At 38.0% G+C, this 23,288-nt stretch overlaps 1 protein-coding gene across 6 annotated transcripts in view; it reads right to left on the bottom strand.

Moving 5' to 3' along the window:
• Positions 1–23,288, bottom strand: part of CADM2 (cell adhesion molecule 2) — a 501,666-nt gene that overhangs the window by 31,890 nt on the left and 446,488 nt on the right. For 3 of the 6 annotated variants that reach the window (XM_072994016.2, XM_072994017.2, XM_078390557.1), the window contains one exon: positions 17,087–17,203. The exons of 2 other annotated variants lie outside the window; for them this stretch is intronic. In XM_072994016.2, the coding sequence (XP_072850117.1) occupies positions 17,087–17,203 (117 nt within the window). Of the gene's footprint in view, positions 1–17,086; positions 17,763–23,288 lie in introns of those variants that run through there. One more of the 6 variants, XM_078390556.1, reaches the window with a different exon arrangement.

Below are 23,288 nucleotides of genomic sequence, written 5' to 3'. Positions count from 1 at the left end.
CTCGCAGGTTCATAGCATAGGTAATGTTTTAGCCAGAGATATCAAGGTCTGCTGCTGGTAGAACGTTGTTGGCCAAATTACTGGTAAGAGAGAGTAAAGGCAGAATGAATGCAAATATACAAACAATGAGTAAAAAGGATTAGGCAAGACTGAAGGGAAAAAAATAGATATTCACCAAATTGTTAGTCCAGTCGGTGAACTGGAAAGAAAACCTAATAGGCCTGCAGTCCGTACTTCAAGGAGCTACAGGTTTTTTTTCTTCTTCTCATTTTTCCTGAAACAGGCTAAGTCATCTATCTACTCTTTTTAGGTTGGGACTGGAAGATTTCCTCAGAGGTGTGGTGGGAAGAAATGGTAAAAGTGTTTGAAATGAGTGCAACTATTGTGTGATTAACAGTGGAAGTAGGAGGGTTTATTTTTTTTTAACAATGTAGAGAACAAGCCTTTCTGTTTTCAGCTTGGGTAACAATTATTCGCTAAACGCTTGGGATAAGTGTTTTAAAAGAGGAAAGATAATAGGTTTGTATTTGTTGAGGATTTTATATTTGTAGATTCACACATTCATTTACTGCTATATATAAGTGCTAGTCATAACCTTTACAACCCTAAATGAGTCAGACCCAGGCTATCTGAGAAACCATACTCCCCCCCCCGCCCCAAGCTGCAGGAGAGGTCCTTCTCTTGGCCCCACCACCTTCAGAAGTACACTGGGGAAAGATGTAAGAGAGGGCCTTTACAGGATATGCCCCAAGATTATGGAAGTCTCTGTCTAAGGAGGCTAGGTTGGCCTCATCCTTGGTATCCTTCTGACTGCATATGAAAACCTTGTTTAAGTAGGCTTTTTGCAGTTAACAGATTATTAGGGACAAAGGCTTTTGAGAAGTTAATCCTTTTTTTTTTTTACTGGCAATTTGTAGTAGATCATTGACTGTTGCAGCATATTTGCATGCCTTTTTGCAAATGTAGTCTAATTAATTAAGAGCAAGCAGCCTTTGTAGCAAGTAAATTCTGGACTGTTCTGGCATGGATCCCACATGCAATTTATAGAACTCTTAGACCTGAAATGCCTGTGGCCTCTGGGGTCCATTAAAAGTAGCCAGAAAACACTGAAGGTGTAGCAATTCCTTAGACACATCATTTTTCTGTCACTGCCAGATGCTGTACTGGTCATATGACAGTTATGTGCTGTCATGAAACGGCTGGAAATTCTGACTGCTATATTCTGGTTCCATCTTGCAAGATCTTGTTTAAGTTTCCAAGCAAGATTTTAAAAAACACCAAAAAACCTTTCACCGCTAGCAGCTGAAATCCTCTTGTCTAGTGTAGCTAAGTTGCAACTAGAGTAGGGCCACTGAATCACGACCTACTCTAGTTGGTTACTAGGCATGTTTCCTTGACTTTGACAACTCAGACACTGTGAATTCCCAGTCAACAGAGTAAAATGGGACTATGACATTTGCTAGACCATATAACAGACAACATTTGTTCTGGACACTTTCAAGATACAATTTTAGATGTGGCAGGTGGGATAGAAATCAATTAATTAATTTAATGAATGTCTTTATCCATGGGAGTGTTCACATATCTATACTATATTTGTCAATTACGGAATCCCATCTGTATGCAGATCTAAGGGATCAATATCTTAAACCCTTAACACCCAGCTTCAAGAGCAACTTCCTTTATGTACAATTTTATTTCTGCTAGCTAGCATATACTACTATTTATCCTGTAGGACTGCTAAATTTGCTAAATGAGCCATGGAAAGATGAAACATTACCTGCTACACAATCTCTTAAAGTTAATCTTACAACTTGATATTTTTGAGAATGCTTACTTTATTATTTCATGCTTTTCTGATTGTTTATATGTATTTATATTAGATGCCAAATATTATATCTTAAGACTGAATGAATTTTTGTTTATATATATACAGCCTGATTGGCTATGAAGCAACAAATTATTCATACTGACATGCCAAATGACACAGACAAAGAACACCTAAAGAGTTATTCAAATAGCAATGAACTGATTTGAGGGTGTGAAAAAACTTGCAAGGTTTCACCACCCCAGTACTGATAAGTGTATGCAACCACCTCTTTCCATTTCTCTCCCAGAAGTATTCCCTTCCAGTAGTTTTCAGAAGAGAGGAAAATTCTTCCCATCATTATAGATTTCTTGGGGCAGCAGCAGCCTGGTGCAACAGCACTTGAGATATTGGTACTGCTTTTCCACGGTGTTGGGTGAAACACTATAAAACTACAGCTACCATACATAACAGTCCCTTAATTGGTTTGATTCAGATTCAGGACTGATTTAATTCAGACCAATTCACACCTGGTTTGAACATGCTTTGATTCAGACACAAATCCAGAAATTCAAATATTCACATCTCTCACTGGGAAATAACATTTTCCCCCAGTGAAATGCATGTAAATTGGAACCATGGTAGCTCTCTCAAAGCAGAATATTTGCAACAAATTCCAGACAAAAAATATCTAGGTTCTCAATATGGAGGTCAGGGGATTGAAAAGTGTTTTCTGCAGGGCCATCATGTTTATTTTTAGCTGCAACTATTTTAAACTAATTCCATGTGTGCCCACTTTGGAGCACCCTCCTCTCTTTTCCACTGTGCAGAAGAATTGCAAGCTCTGCTCCAACTAACTTCCACATAAACAAGTTCTGTGGGGGCTGGAGGAGGGTTAGTGATGCCCATGTAAACATGGTCCCATAGCCTTGTCAATTAGTCACCAATCCTGTGCAGGTTTACTCATACATCAGACCTACTGATGTATGAGTAAACCTGCATAGGTTTAATAAAACTTAACTCATGAGAAGACTGGCATGCCCCGCCCCCGCAGAAATGTGGTGGTGGGGTTTGCAGGTTATTTAGCTATTATAAAAGGGAATCACAACTCAAATAAGGTTATGAAACACTAGTCTAGGAGTTTCCCATCCGCAAAGTGACCAGATACTCTCATTCTTATCCTGGGTGGGAGGGTGGGTCGCTCGTCAGGCAGGGAAGAGGATGGCGCAGGCCACAAGGCTCATTTTAAAAGCTCGCATTGAGCCAGGTTTGCCTGTCATCTCACAAGACTCCCTGCCTGTCACTCTTTATATGGGCGGGCACAGAGTCCCCGTCCAGGCAGCTCTGCACCTCTGTGGAGTGCTGTTGTCCACTCAACCCAAAATAATGAGATGAGACACAGTAATATGAGTTAAAACTAGGACCACAACTTTATTAACTATTTAACTTTTAACTACCCCTTTTTACAAGGCGGCAGCCATAATGCTAACAGGTCTGGAACCCTTGTAATTCATGACCAGCTGGTCCAGACCTTTGCCCCTCAGAGTTCCTACTCTGTCCAGCACCCTCTTGGCCACCAAACCACAATACACAGGGCCACCCTCTACCTGGGTCTCTAGACTCCAAGTGCCCAGCATCCCTTGGGGTCTCTCTGTTTTCCTTCCACTCAGCCAAACTTCTGTAAAAGCAACTCTGAGAGGAGGGTCCCTTGCACCCTCTGACTGCCCGCCCTGGAACTCACCTGAAACTACCCTGTTTAGCACTACCCAGCATGACTTAGGGGTTACATTGTATGCCCTGAGCCCCCTTGTAAGTCCTGCAGGAAGATCTCCAAGCGAGCATCTGAAAGGTGCCCACCATCTGACCTGTACAAAAAACTCATGCACGGGCCTTTTCCATTAATTTCATGGCAGCGCTTACAACCACTGACTTCAGTAATTGAAGTAGCTATAGAATTCAAGAGGTTAAATTCTCCTGTATTTAACCACTGCCAGTTGTAAATGCACCCTATTACAAGCCACTAGTAGATTACTACTGTGAATGAAGATGGGCATTTAATCCTTGAGGAAATTCTGTCATCCAGTATTAATGACACATTGCTTGATCATGAAGCCTCATCAACACATTTAAATTTAAGTTGAAGTATGGATGAAATGCATGCATGCATGGTTCCTCTCAGCACCACAATTGGCAATAACAATTTAGGAACTATCTTTACTGAAAAAAAAATCAAGTTTCACTGGTGGAAGCGGAGCCATTAAAAGCTGTTGCTCACCGCCAAAAGCAGGTGAATTTATAGTTTAGTCCTCCTGACAAATGAAGGGTTTTGCAGCCCTTCTGTATGTAGCAATGTTCCACTGCCACCTGCTTTTCTACTGCTACTGATATATCATTTTCCTTTAGATTGTTAAAAGAAAAGAGACAGTACATACAAGTACTGGTCTGCATCGGCGAGTGTTTGACAGGTAGTCCATCAGCTAATGCCTTTGCACTTCTATCCACATTATTTTTAGAACGATAAATTCTGTTGCTTTAGCTCAAATACATTAAAACAGAAAACAAGCTGAATGTGTGTTGCCTTGTATTGTGCAAATGTGCTTTCATCAGTTAGGCAAAGAATTGGAAACTATAAACGTGCAACAGAGGTTTCCAATTACTATTTCATTTGATTCACAAAAAAGAAAAAAAAAAACCTCTGTTATTTTACCGTATAGGCTATGCAACACATTCAGTGCTAGGATACCTCTACAATTTCTCCTCTTGTTCCTCTTCCATTTTTTCATATTGACAAAATGTTCAAAATAAAGCCAGATTTTCACAGTAGGTGCAAAAGAGTTTAGCACTGGAATCTCCTTCCATCATACTGAAAGGGTAGTGCCCTAATGTGCCCAGAGGTAAGAATACGCATGTCTCAGTCAAACTTAACAATTAGCAAACTGATTTCCTGAGACTTTGCTGCCAGCAACCCCAACAATCACACTAGGCTACAAGATGCTTAGTATACAGCCAGAAAGTCCCAAAGGCAGTGAGACTCTATAAAAGCTCTCAGAAAGTATTTGGCAGAGCGACTAGTAATGGAGGACTGCCAGCCCCCATGGCAATAAAGAACTTATTTCTTTTCGGCAGTCCAAATCCCCGAAATATTGTGAACAGATGCTTTAAAGAAAAACCAGGAGCTAGTAACAGGACATGAAAAATTTCACTGGCTATGGTGATTTGGATGTCTTTAAAGTAAATCAGAAACACAGATGACTGTACTCTGAGAAGCAAACTAATATTTTCATGTGCACTAGAAGTCATTATGGCAAGTTATTGCACAGAATCTGCTATAGTTACTTGTATGGAATCATGAGATGTAAATTGTGGGAGTGGAAAAAGATAAAAAAGGTAAAGGTTCCCCTTGACATTTTCAGCCCAGTTGTGTCCGAATTTAGGGGGTGGTGCTCATCCCGTTTTCAAGACGTAGAGCCAGCGCTTGTCCGAAGACAGATTCCATGGTCACGTGGCCAGCGTGACTAGGGAACACTGTTTTACCTTCCCACTTAGGTAGTACCTATTTATCTACTTGCATTTTTACATGCTTTAGAATTGCTAGGTTGGTGAGGAGCTGGGACAAAGCGACGGGAGCTCACTCCGTTGCATGGATTTGATCTTACGACTGCTGGTCTTCTGACCCTGCAGCACAGGCTTCTGTGGTTTAGCCCACAGCGCCACCACGTCCCTTGGGAAAAGATAGAATTTATTTTATTTTTATTTATTTATTTGATTTTTACCCCGCCCCTCTAGACCATGTCTACTCCGGGCGGCTTACAAAATAAAACAGAACAGTATAAAAATATATAAAATCATAAAATTACAATTACAATTTCAATTTAAAACAATTAATTTAAAGAGAGGATTACCAAGATGGAATAGCAAAGAAAAGAAAAAAGGAGAAGAATCAGGCTAATAAGATCACTGAAGTCTTCCAAATGACGTTAGGAGAATTGCAAAATCTACATACAAAACATATATCTTATGCATAGAAAACTCAGCAACACGATGCAGATAGAAATCAATTAGCAGGAATTGAAACTAGCATCCTTTACAGTATCATGGTTTTTCTCAGCTTGATAATCACTTAAACGGATTGAGAAGACTCAAAATATTCAATATTTTATATTTGAATGTGAATCCTGAGTATGCATTGAAACTTTTCTCTTTCAGAATAAAAAAAGAATGAAGACAACTGAATTCCATTTTTTTGAAATATTAGATGTAATTTGATTATTGAACATTATCAACAATTTGGATAGAAGAAAATAATGAGTTTTATCTTCACTGTTTCTTGCTAATTTGCTCACTAGCAAGATGTGCAAGGTTATGCTCAAAATCCTACAAGGTAGGCTTCAGCAGTATGTGGACGGAGAACTCCCAGAAATACAAGCTGGATTTTGAAGGGGCAGAGGAACTAGAGACCAAATTGCTAACATGCACTGGATTATGGAGAAAGCCAGAGATTTCCAGAAAAATGTCTACTTCTGCTTCATTGACTACGCAAAAGCCTTTGACTGTGTCAACCACAGCAAACTATGTCAAGTTCTTAAAGGAATGGGAGTGCCTGACCACTTTATCTATCTCCTGAGAAATCTATATGTAGGACAGGAAGCAACAGTTAGAACTGGATATGGAAGAACTGATTGATTCAAAATTGGGAAAGGCATATGACAAGGCTGTATATTATCTCCATGCTTATTTAACTTATATGCAGAATGCATCATGTGAAAGGCTGGACAGGATGAATCCTAAAACGGAATTAAGATTGCCGGAAGAAATATCACCAAACTCAGATATGCAGACGATACGACTCTGATGGCAGAAAGTGAGGAGGAATTAAAGAACTTCTTAATGAGGATAAAAGAGGAGAGCGCAAAAAATGATCTGAAGATCAACATTAAAAAAAAACTAAGATCATGCCACTGGTCCCATCACCTCCTGGCAAATAGAAGGGGAAGATGTAGAGGCAGTGACATATTTTCCTTCTTGGGCTCCATGATCACTGCAAATGGTGACAGCAGCCACGAAATTAAAAGACGCCTGCTTCTTGGGAGGAAAGCGATGACAAATCTTGACAGCATCTTAAAAAGCAGAGACATCACCTTGCCAACAAAAGTCCGAATAGTCAAAGCTATGGTTTTCCGTGGCTGAGCCTTTGGGAGATAGCAAGATCATGGCTTCATCTCGAATATTTAAGTTTTCTGTTTTTCTCTTAATTGTCTTTATTGTTAGAACAGTCTTAAGTTGTTATAATTGTTTTATTCAAATTGTATTTGCTTCTTTTATTTTTATCTTATTGACTTGCTGTGATATGTATCAATATAAAATAGCTTAGAAGTATATTAATAATAAACAAATAAAGGAAGAAATACGTTCTCAAAGGCTTTCATGGCCGGGATCTAATAGGTTTTTTGTGGGTTTTTCGGGCTGTTTGGCTGGGTCCTGGAGGTTTTTCTTCCTAATGCTTCACCAATGTCTGTGGCCAGCATCTTCATAGGATAGGAGTTAGAATTCTCTCTATGTTCTGGTCTAGTGTTTGGGATTGTTGAGTATTTGCAGCTGTGGGATCAGGTTTTTGTTCTTTTCAGGAGACTGGGAGATTATTGTGATCAGGGTTTTTTTGTTTGGGGTGTATTGATGTGATAAGGGGGGGGATGATCTGTCACTGTGATTGATGGGTGTTGCTGGCTAGTCTTTTTTGTGCAGTGATCACCAGTCCTTGTGGCTGGGTAGAGTTCATTGACCTTTTGCAGGCTGTATTTTTCAGTGCTGGGAGACAGGCTTTGTTGAGTTTTAGACTTTCTTCTTTTTTGTTGAAGCTGTGCTGGTGTTTGTGGATTTCAATGGCTTCCCTGTGTTGTCTAACATACTGTTTGGTAGTGTTGTCCAGTACTTTTGCATTTTGAAATAGGATTTCATGTCCAGCTTGTTTCAGGGCATGTTCAGCTACTGCTAATTTTTCTGGTTGTTTTAGTCTGCAGTGTCTTTCATGTTCTTTGATTCTGGTCTGGATGCTATGTTTTGTGGTCCCAACATATACCTGGCTACAACTGCATGGTATCCGGTATACTTCTGCAGTGGTGAGGGGATCCCTTTTGGCCTTTGCTGATCGTAACATTTGTTTTAATTTTGTGGTGGGCCTGAATACTGTTTATAGGTTGTGTTTTTTTCAACAGTTTCCCCATGCGGTCCATGACCCCTTTGATGTATGGCAGAAATACTTTATTTGTGGGGAGTTGTTTTTCTTCTTCAATTTGGTGTTATTTTCTCAGTTTGATGGCTCTTTTGATTTCATTCTTGGAATAGCCATTTGCCTCTCAGGCCCAATTCAGGTGGTTGAGTTTGGTGCTGAGAAATTGAGCTTCACAGTTCTGATTTGTACGGTCTACCAGTGTTTTGAACGTGCCTCTTTTTTCCAACCACCACTCACGACAAAACAGCCCTAAAACCCCACAACAACCAAATGAAGAAATATTCTATGGAATCTATTTAGACCAGTGTATTTACAGACTCCATCACATCTATGAGCACAAACCCTAAGAAGCATTTGAAAGAACAACAGAATAGAAACCGGCACTGGAATCCTAATGTCTTTAAAACCCAATTAAAAACATGGTTGTACATCCAGGCCTTCCCTCCAGTCAATACCTGATTTCTTTTCTATTCCTTCTTATTTTATTCTCACTCTATTTTATTGTAACTGTATCAAATGATTATGTAATGTTCTTGTGTTTTATTGTTTTATCCTATACTGGAAGCTGCCTAGAGTGGTTGAGTATACCAGATAGGTGGGGTACAAATCAAATCAAATCAAATCAAATCAAATCAAATCAAATCAAATCAAATCAATCAATCAATCAATCAATCAATCAATCAATCAATCAATCAATCAATCATGTCAGATCATCTTGGAATAAATGCAAATATTACAGGTTAGATTAGATGGTGTGTTGTACAAGCCTAGGTGAGAAATAGTGCAGCTTCTGGCCAGGGACTTCTCCCAATGTGATGTACAGTATCCAGTTTTCCTGGGCATGGCTACTTACTACTGCTGAGCTGAAAAATTCTCCTATGAGAAATTTCAACCATTCTCTTTCAGTTTGATAGAAAAGAAATTCCCTGTGAAAAGAATTTCAAAATGGGGGGGGGGGGAGTTAACTAAATTCTCCTGGCCGATGTTCAGGATTTTTTACTTACTCCACTTACTTATTTGGCATCCAAGTTATGTGTGCATGTCTGGTCTTTCATTTTGCAATCATCTCGATATTCCTGGCAGTATTTATTGCATCCAGGCACCCCACACTTCAAGTAAATCTTCCAGAAAGATGTCCTAAAGTTATCCTTTCCATTAAGTTTCTTTGAATCAGACAGTGCAATTGCAGCATGAAGAAGACATGTGTAATACAAAGAAGCAAACAAATAGACATGCAAGAGCAGCACCCTTGGCTTCCTTTGCAGTATTTGGTAAACTCAAATGAATATACAGTATATAGACAAAAACAATTCTAAATGCCCTTGTAAATAATGCAGAAAAACTGGAGCCTCTTTGATTGAGAAATAAAAGCAAATGCAAATTGGAGGGCAAATTATGTTACAACATTTGTCCAATCTTTTCCCCAGAACTGGACATAATACCACTACCCACCATATTTGCTGGGAAACATACAGAGAGAAATGATGTAGCTGAATGCAGAAAAATGAGAAGTGTGAACCAGCATTTCTCAGAAGATGTTTTGCTGAGAAATATTCTGAGGTTTTTCATTTTCTTATTCTCCTAAAAATGAAAAGCCTCTCTGAAATCCAACATTTCTCCAGCGATATAAGGTGGTGGAAGGAGGTGGTGGAGTTGGGTTCCTCTTTGCTACCAGCACCACAGTGGCCTAAAATGTCACTAGGTAGATGGAAAGCTGAGGAAGAAAAATGGTGCACAAGCTTCAAAACAGTTGCTGCAGTTGCCACGTACAGTCAAAATGCAAAAAAAAAAAAAAAAAAAAAAAAAAAACCCCTTAGGGGAAAACTTTGCTGAGCATTATCAATGGAGAGTCCACCTTAAAGAAATTGTCTGAGAATTTCTCTTTCCCTTGAGAAATTCATTAACACTGTAGCTCCATTTTCATGAATAGTAGGGTGGAACAGTTCAAAAGGCCTTTGTGGAAAGCTATTGGCATGGGAAGAAATGTTATGTTCACTCTCATTGTAGTCTTTATTGTAAAAATATCATAAAACTACTGATATTATATGCCAACTGTATATAATTTAAAGAACTAGTATGTATTTGTGTCTCTCCTAGGGCACAGACAGATATTGTACAAAGGATATGACTACACATTAGTATTGGAGAGATGTGTTCCAGGTAGAATTTTGTTGGAGAATTTAGACTCCAAATGAATTTCATGCATAAATCTTGAAGACCAATAAAAAAATAAAGTAAGCTAATTTATGAATAATGTGAGGTGTAGAAATATCCTGTTGTACACTTTCAGCTTCTTCAATCAATATACAGTGGTGCCTCGACTTACAAAATTAATCCGTATTTGAACAGTGGCCGCAATTCAAAATTTTCGTAAGTCGAAGCACCATTTCCCATAGGAATGCATTGAAAACCAATTAATCCATTCTGGCTGTTTTTGGTTCCTATGTCAAGGCGCCGTTCTTAAGTCGAAGCATTCGTTCCCACAGGAATGAATGCAAAGCCAGTTAATACATACTCTACCACAAGGGAGAGAATTTTTCTTCTTTTAACCTAAGATGAATTTAGGTCAAAAAAAGGGGGGGGGGCAGGAAAGGAGCACCTTTTTAACCCAAGCACCTTTTAAACCAAACCAAGCACCTTTTAGCTTTAAAAAAAGGGCAGGAAAGGAGGGAGGGGGAGGGAAGGAACAATGGGGAAAAGAAGAAAGAAAGAAGGTCATCACTGGGGCACACAGACCCTTCAGACAAAGGTTTGTGCTGTTTAGCACAAAAAGAGAGAAGAGAGAGAGAAGACAATGGGAGGGGGGGAGGGACTTGAGTCTACAGTAAACTCCATTTTAAAGCCTGCCTGCCTGCATTAACAAGCACCACAGCCCCTCACAGAATATTTTCTGATTTTAAATCAGACTTTGGAGCCACATTTTAAACACACAAATTTTAAAACAAAAGAGAGGTCATAGTACACAAACCCTAGGAGCCACAGAATGCAAAAATAAATAAATAAATTTTACATTTTAAAATTACAGTCTAATTTTCACGTTTAATTTTAAATTAATATTACAGTCTACTTTTCACATTTTAAATCCATACTACAAGACCCACCAGAGCACAGAAACATAACCCTCCCACCTAGCCCTACCCCCCAGCTGCAAAAAAACCCTGTACAGTACAGTAAATACAGTGTACTCACCCAGAATAGGCAGTCTCTCTTTTTTTAAAAAAAAGTCAAAAATCCAAAAATCAAAAATTTAAAAAGCCAAAAAAAACCAAAAAAAAAACTAGGCAGTACTGTACAGTACCAGGCAATACAGGGCAGTACCAGGCAGTCTGAAGACTCTCTCCCTATCCACTCTCTAACCACTGGTTAGAGGTAGAAGACAAGCAGCCTTTTCTCTGGCCAACGGTTAACTAAAAGTTCAAATTTCACGCTTTCCCTGCGTTTTTTTGTCTGTAACTCAAAGCTCCGGCCGCAAGTCAAAGCAATATTTTGCAGCCAGAGCTTTTCGTAACTCGAAGTTTTCGTAAGTAGGGATGTTTGTAAGTCGAGGCACCACTGTATTTGGTTCTATTTTTGGTTTTGTGCTTTTAAAAATAAAGTTACTAGTTTTTTTGCAGATATCAAGACAAAATACAGAAAAACTGTTTGCTCCTTACAACAAACAGCATGTACATTTTTGAAGGGAATGGACAATATGAAAACATAAGAGGATACAATTTATACTTAACAGTCAATGAGCAAAGTGTATTCCTGGTTGAGGGAGTTAAAAGGTAGACTTTGGGAATAAGAAGAAAGCTAGATGAAGAGAGATTTTCACAAAATTCCTCAGTTAATGATCCAAGTAGATTTACTAGCTTTTCAAGGTTGGTCTCTGAATCTCACACAACTAAAAGCACACCTGGGTTGCAATCTTTAGAGTTAACTGTAAATTTCACTTTCATGTGAAATACTTAAGCTCTAGCATTGGCTCCAGTGTCATAAGGAATCACTTCAGTGTGAAGTAAGTTAATAGTTAAGATGGGAATTCTGAAGCTCCAACTACCAATTCTGTAAAATATTCATTCTGAAATGGTGCCATTTGTGACTTCATATGGAATGCTAAAGATGCATTTAATGGCTCTTGAAATACAGGGGTTATGACCAAAGATAAGTGATGATTTAATGCAAATTGAGAGGCCTTACGTGAGGTTCACTGATCAAAGGAGAAAGTCACATGTTTGAATCTCACTAGAATCTGTCACACACCTTGCATAACTTTAATGATGAAGAGGATCAGCTTATTCACTTCAAACAATGCTGTATTATTGATTCTAGGAAATAGAATTTGTCTAGAAATGCTGAAAAAAAATCTTTATAGTAATTCAGAATTTAAAAGCAACTGTAGAAAAAAAGGTATGGAAGGAAGGAAGGAAGGAAGGAAGGAAGGAAGGAAGGAAGGAAGGAAGGAAGGAGAGACAACCTGCCCAGAAATGAGCATAGATTCTACAGGGGTTCACACTTTTAACTGCCATGTCTTTGGACTATTGTCTCTGCTTATTGAGTTGCATTTTTTTTTTACTTTAGATATTTTATTATCTCCTTTAAATTACTTCTCAACTGAAGTCTATCTTTATTGCCCTGTTTACATGTTATCCACAAAATAGTGAAAACATATATGGGAACAGAGATGTAAAAATGAATTCTAATTGTGTAAGTACAAATAGAAACACTAGGCCAGTTGAAACTGTGATGAATCCTAGGAATGGAAATTACCCAGGAGTTCCTTTGTTCTCTCCTAACCTTCTGAACCCATTGTGGCTGTGTTCCTGGGCTGCAAAAAGTTTGGATCTGATGTATTTTGGCTCTTCCTCAGCCTATCCCTTCTCTACCCTCTTTTTGCTCTTCTATTAGCAATGTCTGATAGCACAAAGGGTCTTTTGCAGCCAGAAGAGACTTAAGCCTTCTCGTATGGTGCTAGAATATCTTCAGATTAGGACTACACTGTCTTCAGCTCTCTCTCATCTTGCAGCAGGCTTTTCCATGTTTTCCTCTTGCTCCCTTCTCTTCTTATGCTATTTGGAATCTCATTTTCCCTTTCCCCAGTCTGCTTGCTGCCTTTTGTGCCTTAACATCATGCTATTTCTTTCAGTTTTATTAATCACAAACCCACACCTATGGCCATCTATCACGGACTTGATTTCTTGGTCCTTGCCTGCATTCATTGTTTTATCATAAATTATATGGTGGAAAGAAAAGAAAGAGCATAACTCTATTGGCTGTTGATATCATCCAGTTTACCATGCATTTTTCAGTGCTCTAACATTTCCATGTTACTGCTGCACTCTTCCCTCCACCTAACTTTTAAAATTAAGATTTCCAATCTTTTAATTCTTTACAGGTAGAAATCACAGTGTAGCTATAAGTTGCTGCTGATCAGTGAAGCTTCACAAATGTAACATATCCTGAGTTGGCTCAAATGTAACATAATCCCGGTAGTTGGGGGAGCAACTAGAAATATTTAAGGCAATGAATATCTTCGCTAAACGTTTGCACTGTGTTTAGCTGTGATTCTACCTCAGTGGAACATTTTGCATATAGTTTTAGCTCAGCCATAGAAGTCGTAGAAAAGTGAAGTTCGACGGGGCCTACAAGGCCATCAAGTCCAGCCCCCAGCTCATTGCAAATAATCAAAGCATATCTGCCAGGTGATTGTCTAAGTTTTTCTTGAATGCCTCCAGTGTTGGAGCACTCACCAACTCCTGAGGTAACTGGTTCCATGTATAACAGATGATTGATTTTTCCTGCTTGTTCTGAAATATGACAGCCCATAATGTTATTTAACATTATTTATATGGGGATTAGTGAGATGTTAAACGATGGTGAAAAAGAATCCCTTTCAAATATTCCTCTTTTGATGCTTTCCCAATTTCTTCACCATAGGCCATTAAGATTTCATTTCATTTTTCCATGTTTTTCTTGAGGAACATCTGAATATTATTATTAATCCCAAAAAATTTTAGGCAAATGTTAATCCAGCTGTGTGGCAATGAGTCAAATGCCTTTTTATAATCTATCTAGGCTATGTTAATGTTTGTTTTTTACTTTTTGCATTCTTTAGTATCATTTTATCAATAAGCAGCTGATATTTTGTGCCTCTTGACTTTTTAAAGTTCCTTTTTCCGTTCAATTGGGTATAAGGAGTTTTCAATTAAATAATTATATATTGATCTTGCAAGTACTCCTGTGAGAAGATGATGATGATGACAATGATGATGATTACTTCTTCTATACAAGTTAATCGAGAAGTAAGTCCTACTACTACTTTGTTCTGTGAGGCATACAGAATGCCGCTCCAATCTACTTAGTGTTGCTATTTCACTCTATTTTTTTATTTTTCTCTCCTTTTCTATATTTATATTCTGCTGTATGCCATTCTGACATTTTCTATGAAAGAAGACAGTATAAATATGTGAAAAATAAACTACTAACCACCACCAACAATCCACCATGATCTGATAGTGAGCCTAGTTCGTTCACTATCTGAAATCCTGTTGCTTAGCATAGTATGTCACACTACTGCAGGGCCACTGAATCAGTCATAGTTTGGTTATTGCTGCATAAATTCCACTGATTCAAATGGGCCCATTCTAGTTGAAACTTGTTTTAGCTTAGTAAATTGCAACTAGAGTAGACCTATATAAATAAATAGACGTAATGGAAAAGTTGATTCACTAAATCTCCACTGTTTCAATGGACCTACTCTAGTGTGACTTACTATGCTAAGTAACAGGATTTCAGTCAATTTATGTTATTTATTACTTACTGTCTGAGCATTTAGATGTCTGACATCCCCCTGTAATCCTTCACAGATACTTAATTATCATAAATAGTTTTCCATTATCTGCTTCACAGTGAATATCCTTCTGTACTGTTATTGAGGAATACATTAAGAAGAATGTGGCTGTGTAGTGCTGATTAGATTACTTGCTGTAGCAGTAATTCATTGGGATGTGATCTTATATTGCCACAAGAATGCTTGTATTTGGGGACTCAAGATATTAGATACCTGTGATTAAAGGGCTCTGTAGACACGGGTAAGAATACATATATAAAAATAAATAAAAACTGTCTGAGCAGGTCAACTGAAATAACACCAAAGGGCAGATAACAGCGTGCCTGATTTTAGTGAAATAGCCTCTTTGGTTTTTAAAAATGGTTTCTAAATATTCCACCCCCCCTTTTTTTACTAAACATTTGGTTAAATTCAAATCTTAATACAAAGTTGTTAAACCTACACCTATTACCTCCTCATTTTAAATCTGTTTATCAGTCAGACACACTGGGCTGGATCCAGGTATCTATCCTCACAAGTGGAGAAGAAGAATCTCTTTGTCTTCCAGCCCCAACAACCTCACCACATACTACTCTCTTAAGAATGCAAGATCATCCTGTTTGAAGTCAGCTGTGGTACAGGGAACTGAGTGGGAGGTGGAAGATTGCGGAGGCCTAAATGCATCTTCTGCTCCAGTCAAGAGAAAAATTTCCATCAAATATTCTCTAATCTTCCCTGTCTCTGAGGATTTGATGCTATCGCGTACAGCTGTTGGTAAGCCAAAGCTTCAGGAGATGCTACAATGTATATGGCTACACAAATCATTCATTTCTCTCCACATACTTGAATCATTTGTTCAGTTCAGAAATTATGCTTCATCTAAGTAAAGGAGGACATTTTCTTTCAACCTGGTGAAAATAACTTGCTCTGACCATTAACTCCTTGGTTTACTTCTAACTACTAATCTTCAGAATACTGTGAAATCCTTTAGGTTTAGAAAAGTGAAGGACAGCCAAGGAAACATGGGACTATCATAAATATGAAATATTTATTGCAACATCTTAGAATGATTTCATTAACATTGATATAAGTTAATATTCCTAATCCACTACAGCCTGACACACATAATGTGAAAAAGTACTGATGCTTCACACACCATTTCTAATGTCAATAAAACTGCCATGTGTGTTTAATGGTTAAAATTTGCACTACAACTGGAGACTCTCAGTTATGAATCTCACAGGATCACATTACCTTTAACTCTAACCTACTACACTATTTTATGTTGTTGCTGGGATACAATGATGGTGGCGGGAGATGTATAATACCTTGGAAGAAAGGTGTGATGTAAACAGAATAAGAAGAGATAAGTAAAAGAAATAAGATATTTATGTGTATTTAATAAAGGTTTACACAAAGTTGATGCTTCCCAGTAGATACATTACTTATTTACTTGTAAATTAACATATATTAGTTGTTGTGGTCACTACAAATTGGAACTGACTTGACTGCACACAATTGCCTTATCAGTATGCATAACCGCTTAGAGAATATATGAAGAACTAATACAGGTCCTAGTTAGTTGTGGATATGTGTCATATTTCTTCACTAACGTCACATGTGCAGCAATAGATACTTACAACTCATACCTGATAGGTATGGAAGGAAACTGCCTTGCCCCAACAAATTTATTCCCTTTTGAGTAGTAACAATTAACTAATATAATAGGAATTATTTTTTAAAATGTAGAAATATTTAAGGTAATAAAACTATTGTCAGAAAGGACTATTATTTAGCTCCAAAAGAAAACAGAATAATGGATAAATTACACTATATACATAAATAAAACAGTTCTAAATAAATGTGTGGTTAAATCCAAATCTCTTACACTCGTACAACATATTAGCAAAAGAAAGCAATACTATCATTTTAAAACATAATGTTAATTCAAAATTAAGTCGGTTTAAACAGTAGTTTAATATGATAAAAATTAAAGGAAGCAATTACTTATAAAGCAGTTAAAACATTCACCAACATTCGTATCATTAGACAAGAATGCAGACGCTTCTGTTAAATCACCCACAACTATGTTAATTGTTGGTAATTATATTGGATTTCTTACTTAAAATATATCTTAAATGTACACTATTCTGTACATTTTGATCATACTTAGTGCTTTTATACCTGTGACTGCCTGTTTATATTGTGATCTTTCAGGCCATAACAAAGAATCATACTGTACCTCGGGTGTTGATGGCTGTTGCCGATGGGACTGTGCTTGTTAAGGCTACAGTGGTTGTGACTGTTGCAGTGGTAAGGGAGGGGATGACAGTGATGGGAAGCAAAATGTTGGAAACATCTGGTGAGTGGAAAAAAATATAAAATAAAATCATATCATGCAAACAGAGAAGCAGCATAACAATGATTCAATTTGTAAATACACGCATGTAGAAAATGTATAAATTAAAACATGCTTAGCACAGACCAACAAAGGTACAGTAGTATACTTTGCAATTCTTGACATTAGATCACTCTCTCTCTCTCTCTCTTTTAATGCTCAAACAGCAACAATTTTAAATAAATGAGCACAACAAACGGCTATTCAAATGATTTTTTGAATACAGAGCAGAAGAGTGAATATGTGACAAGAATCCTTATCTTCACTAAGCCATTTTAAATGCTTCGTACAGCAATAAAGCAAATACAGACGAAAAAACATGCTGTGTCAGCTTGGAAGATGACAACACAACACTGTCATGCTAAAATAAACACATGTGTTAATATGATGGCTGTATGTTAAAACACCTACTTTGAGACAGACTCAATGAAACAAAACAGGGGCAAAATGCTACTAACTCTAAATGGTGCTTTATTTGACTTGTTCGTCTTCTTCCACATTTTGTTATAGACACAGTTGTCTGCCAAGACCCAAGAGCAGAGAACACATCAAAAAAAATTATTTTCAGTCACTACCATTCCATAGCAATTACAAATACTGGTTACTTGACGTACAACAAGACCTTGTTGTTCTTAAAAATATAGTTTGTGCATCAGTTGTAGAAACCAGATGAGCATTCCTACTAATGTGTGATTCATACAGTAACCTTAGCAATCAGGGTTGCAGGTTAGATGATATTCTAAATTGAATAAATGCTACTACACAAGCTACAGCCACTGCCACTAAATCACATCATAGATTCCCAGTAGCAAAGCCTTTTTGTGATGTTAGTATATAGAGGACAACAAACAAGACCAAGAGTGGGAAAACCCCTATGAAATCAGTACTTCCTAGACCACTGAAGATCAATGTTCCTTTGCCCAGGAAGTCACCAAAAATAATAAAAAAAAGAGGAGACACAAGAGAAAAACAGCCATCAAATGCTCAAAAACTGACCTCTATGCATTTAAGACTCGGTATACGAGATAAACAAGTGCTGTTAAAAACAGAGTGCTATTTCTTCAGAAGTAGATACGGGTTATATCTGCAAAATGCAGAATCTCAGTAACATCCTTTCCCAGGGAAAAAAAAATTAGATAGCCTCCTGTATGACATATTCAGAATGTCAAACTGCTGAGCCCTAAAAAGAAGCATTTCAAGCATATTATAGTTCTGTTCAGAAGTAATTATTTTAGTAGACTTCTTGAATTTATGTGTATTGCAAATATTTTTCCTTAGAAGATCGTACTGCCAGTTTAAAACATTCCCTTTTTATATCCCAGCTGACCTTCAGATTAACACACAGTTTTATTAACTTTAAATAAAAGCACACAGCATTAGCCTCGCATACCTATGCTTACAACTTTTTTTTTTCTGGTTTTGGTTTTTTGCAGCAAAAACCTCTATACAAATACACATTTTCACTCTTGCCATATTGATGTTTACATCTGCTCTTCAGTAAGAGATATTCCCTGGCCAACAAAATTAAGGCTGGCTTTTCAAAAATTTAATGTTGCACCATTAATCACTAGGACAAACGGTGATAGCACCTGGAGTGCAACTGCCATGACTATTAAGTAGAGTTGATGTTAGTCAACTCTGTTCATGAACAATCTAAAAATGACTTGTGGATCATTTTATATAATTTTATAGGGAGAATAATTAATTTTGTAAATGGATATGCCAAAGATCTTAAACAAAGAAAACAGTAGGCATCTCAGCTTATAGGTGCTACATGAACAGATTATTGGTTACTGGCCAGCACTGGGGGATTAGAACTGGTGCAGTCAGAGCCCCAAGTGCCGCCAAATGTCCACTTCACTTCAGCAATCACTGAAGGTTCCACCAAAAGTTGCTGTTTTCTGGAAGCCACATGGGCATACACCACTCCATAATTGTCATACACCTGAAGCAGGGGTTGGGGCTGCACGACTCCGAGCTGGGTCAGACCATGACTCTGCCCCAATCTCCCCATACAGGGAGGTTTGTTCACCATTCTGAGTAGGCTCCTATCTTTGCCCTTAACCCAACTGGATCCAACCCCAGTATCCTAAACTGTCAACAAAGTTGTGACAAATTAATTGACTGTACACATGCATGATAGTGATAACATCCAAACCCTCCACTCTTACAACCTATAAAATAACTTAAAACAACAACACATCATTCCACCACCATAAAAGACATAAAAGACAGAGGGAGGCAAGGAAAAGAAAAATGGGGAGCAGAGCAGACGACTGGATGGGGGGGAGTGATTGCATCCTCCAGCTTTTACGCTGGGCAAGTGGATCAGACTAAAACCCCTCCTTTTCTGGTTGGCCTATACTGCAATATTTTGTTTGGATTCCCTCTGCTGGCTGATACCAAGGTGGAAGAAGAACCCCACTCCCTACTGCCAATTAGGTCCAGCAAGGGAGTCTCTGGCAACCCCTCCTCCTTGCCCCACTGGACTGTGTGGCTGCCGCCATGCCTGCCCCAGTGCCCTGAGCTCAGGTGAGCCCTTTCTGGCAGCAACTGGGGTGCCCAGGTAAGTCTGGGCTCTTTTGTTTTGTTTTATGAGACCATGCAGTTAGGCTGTTAAATACTTCCTTGCCTCACTAAACCAGCATCACTGCTTTCATCTGTAAAACATTAGGAGGCAGTGCTTGCAAGTAGCCATTCTGCAAATCAGCCCATGTACAGAACAGTGAATTTTCAGTTGTCCTATTCTACCTGGATACAGTTTTCTGTAACCCAGTTACCTGTCCAACAAATGTAACGGATACAGTCTCCTGCTGAAAGGGCAGCTTGCAGTGTACACTACTGAAGATGAATGAGGCTAGGAAGGGATACTATGCTGAGAACAGCTGCTGTGGCTTTGGGAGCAAGATACCTAAGCAATGCTTCACTTATCACATCATGGGGTTAGTGGTAACTACCACAGAAAACTCGGAAGGAATGTTTGTCACTCAGAAGTGTTTCTGGTTTTAGATCTGTAAATGGTGCCAGTCATTAAATGTATCATTAAATGGGGAAAGGATCAAAACCAGGAGTTGGAGCACAATTCTGTGATTGCCAACTGGTGAAAATGAAACACCCTGTGTTACAGGAGGAAAAGGAGAAAATATGTTTGCCAGAAAAACACAGGGAGGCAAGTGCTGCCCTGACCAATCACCATTCTAAGTCTTTACATTATTTTAACTTCTCTAGCAATCACAATTGTGCTGCTAGTGATAACACAATATAGGCTCCAGAGCTGTATTCTGCTTTGTGCTTCCTCAGAGTATGGCTTAACATACTATCAAGTTATACTGCTTTAATAGGCTTATAAAGCAGCAATGATGAATAGTTTCCAGTGTTGTCCCTATTTCAATGTTTATTAAGCATGATATACCAGTCCTTAGTGACCCAAAACGTCTAAGAGTTTGCTTCCAACAAATAAGTTGAATTTTAATATTCTCAGAAAGTGAACAAGGTATTGCTACTGTTGTGTCAAGGGCATGAGGGGAGTGTTTACTGATGAAGCCCATTGATATTATTAGTGAAACCAGAAACTGCTGTTTTATAGCTCCCAGAGTAATAGAAATAAATATAGCCTTTTGACACATATTGGTTTCTTATGGGAGCAAGAAGCAAAATATGGCCAAGACTTCCAAAGTAAGACTTTTTTAGAAAGCAAAATATTTTATTCTCTTGAGGGCAAGCTTTCTCCTATACATTTACATCCTACTGAATATAATCTGATGTACTGCATGACTCTAAACATACTTATTAGAACTTGATCCCACTGACATGTCATTTGACGTACACCCTCCAAGTTCAATGGTACTCTTTTTTGGTTTGTTTACAACAGTTTGATACAACTAATACATTGGCTGAAATCCTGGTGCTATAGGCCTCTTGAGGTAATGGAACCTACAGAGTTGTTGATTCACTTATTCTGCACTGGTTCAATGGCCATATTCTAGTTGTATCTTACTATGCTGAGCAACAGAATTCCAACCATTGTATTCTATGGTTTTTCATCAAAAACTTAGTATATCTTTACTAGAACAATATGGACAAGTAAAAGTATCTTAGTGGTGTTTTTTTAAAGGCTTCTGCAGCATTTTGCAAAACCAACAAAAGCAACTTACACTGCAAAAAAAGAGAAGAATATAGAATCACAATTTTGTACTTCTATTTTATTAAGACACTAAATTTCCCCCCATTCCACAACACACTCTAAGCCTGGAATGCACAACCTTTTTTTGGACTACAACTCACATTATCCCTTACTAGTAGGTATACTGACTGGAACATTTTATATCTGAAACTGCCTATTCACAGAATTTTGTAAGGGGTTCAAATTAAATATTAATCCATTAATAACCAGAGTCAGCCCGAAGGGTGGACAAGATGGGTGGCTTCCTGGAGGCCAAGCAGAGCAGAGCACAGAGAGAATCCAGTGGCTTTCTCTACTTTCTGCAGCAAGCTACAAAAAGCATAGTAACTGCTCTTTTAAAAAATGCATCAAAAGTAAAAGCCTGTAATAGTTCTACTGTGCTGGATAGTGTACTGCCTCTGCTCAGAATATGGCCTTTTGGTTTTTACGAAGTAGAGCACAGTAGAGGAGAAATCAAAATTTTGAGCAGTGCTGCTCACAATGGTTAGATATTTACAATCCATATGACAGAGACTTCATCAGGATTCTAGAACTGGATCGTAAGTGCACTGTATACAAAAATGAAAACTGAATGGAAAGAAAACCAGTAAAATAATATGGTTACATTTACTGTTGAAGATTGAGTATTGAGGCAATAGGTTGCTTCATAGGATATATTTTTATTTGCAAACTATTTGCTAAATAACTCAGCTTCTAGCTGAAACAGAGCCCCAAAGGTATTGTACAAAAATAAAACAAAGCACAAAAACGAAGTCAAAATGATGGCTCAAACTGACAGTAGAATTAACATTAAAACCTCAGAGAGCAGAATGGCCCTCATATTAAAAAGCATGCAAAACCAATGGAACAGTTATCACTTCACTATGCTATCCAGAGTAGACCCAGTCTAGATGGGTGGGTTATAAATCTAATAAAATAAATAAATAAAAGAAGTACACCTCACATCTAAATGTGAGTTTTTTAAATATAATGATGGGGTTGGTGTGTGTTGCAGAACCAGGATTGTAGAACTCTCCTGAAATCAGATGAACATATCCTGTTTGATTGCTGAGAAAACAAAAGGGCCTCAGAATGGTGATGATGACGTGGCAAACCTAACTTAGTGGACTTCTAAGAATAGGGCAATTATCTCTGAAATAGAACATCAATGTACTCAGACACTTGTTCCCTTAGTTGTTCATCCATCCTTTATTTGGTATTATCTCCTATAAAAATGTGGACAAAAGTTTAGCAGAACTGCCTGCCCAAGCTCTTTCAAACCAACGAACCCTACCAGGAAAGGAACATGTGAGTTGGACAATAGGACCTGAAAGCAATACATGGGGCTCAACCTCACTCTGAATGAAAACAAATCAATTTCCAGAAGCTATTTCCATGCTATTTCTGTACAGTGTGACTCACTGACACATAACACCACACATCCTATGGTGAAAGGAGTGCAGAAGCCTGCCACAGCACCAGAGATAGTGTGTATTTGTATTGATTTTGTGCATATGCATACATGTGTCCATGACCGTGTGCATGCAATCAAAATAACATGTACAATATTTTACGAGAAGACAGGGGAACAGTGATATTATTCACAGTATTTTTCTCTCCTGTATCTTCATAGCAAGTGACAATGTGACATTTTAAAAATGAATACATGCCTCTGATTTTAAAATGAACTTTTCTACTAACAAGAATAATGATTCACCAACCATTCTCAGAACAAGAAATTGAGCATTTTCTCTCCTCCGTTCTCCAGTCTTCAGGGTTCAATGGACTGGATTTAAGTATGGATGCTACAGCAACTTTGTTTTGGCTTTAGACAAGTTGACCTTGAGTGTTCCAATGCATCTCTTTGGATTTGGCTCTACCAGC

Source organism: Pogona vitticeps, chromosome 3, assembly GCF_051106095.1.
Source record: "Pogona vitticeps strain Pit_001003342236 chromosome 3, PviZW2.1, whole genome shotgun sequence".
Classification (NCBI taxonomy): Eukaryota; Metazoa; Chordata; class Lepidosauria; order Squamata; family Agamidae; genus Pogona; species Pogona vitticeps.
Note: the sequence above shows the minus strand (reverse complement) of the source record. Positions and strands in the feature narration are given on the sequence as shown.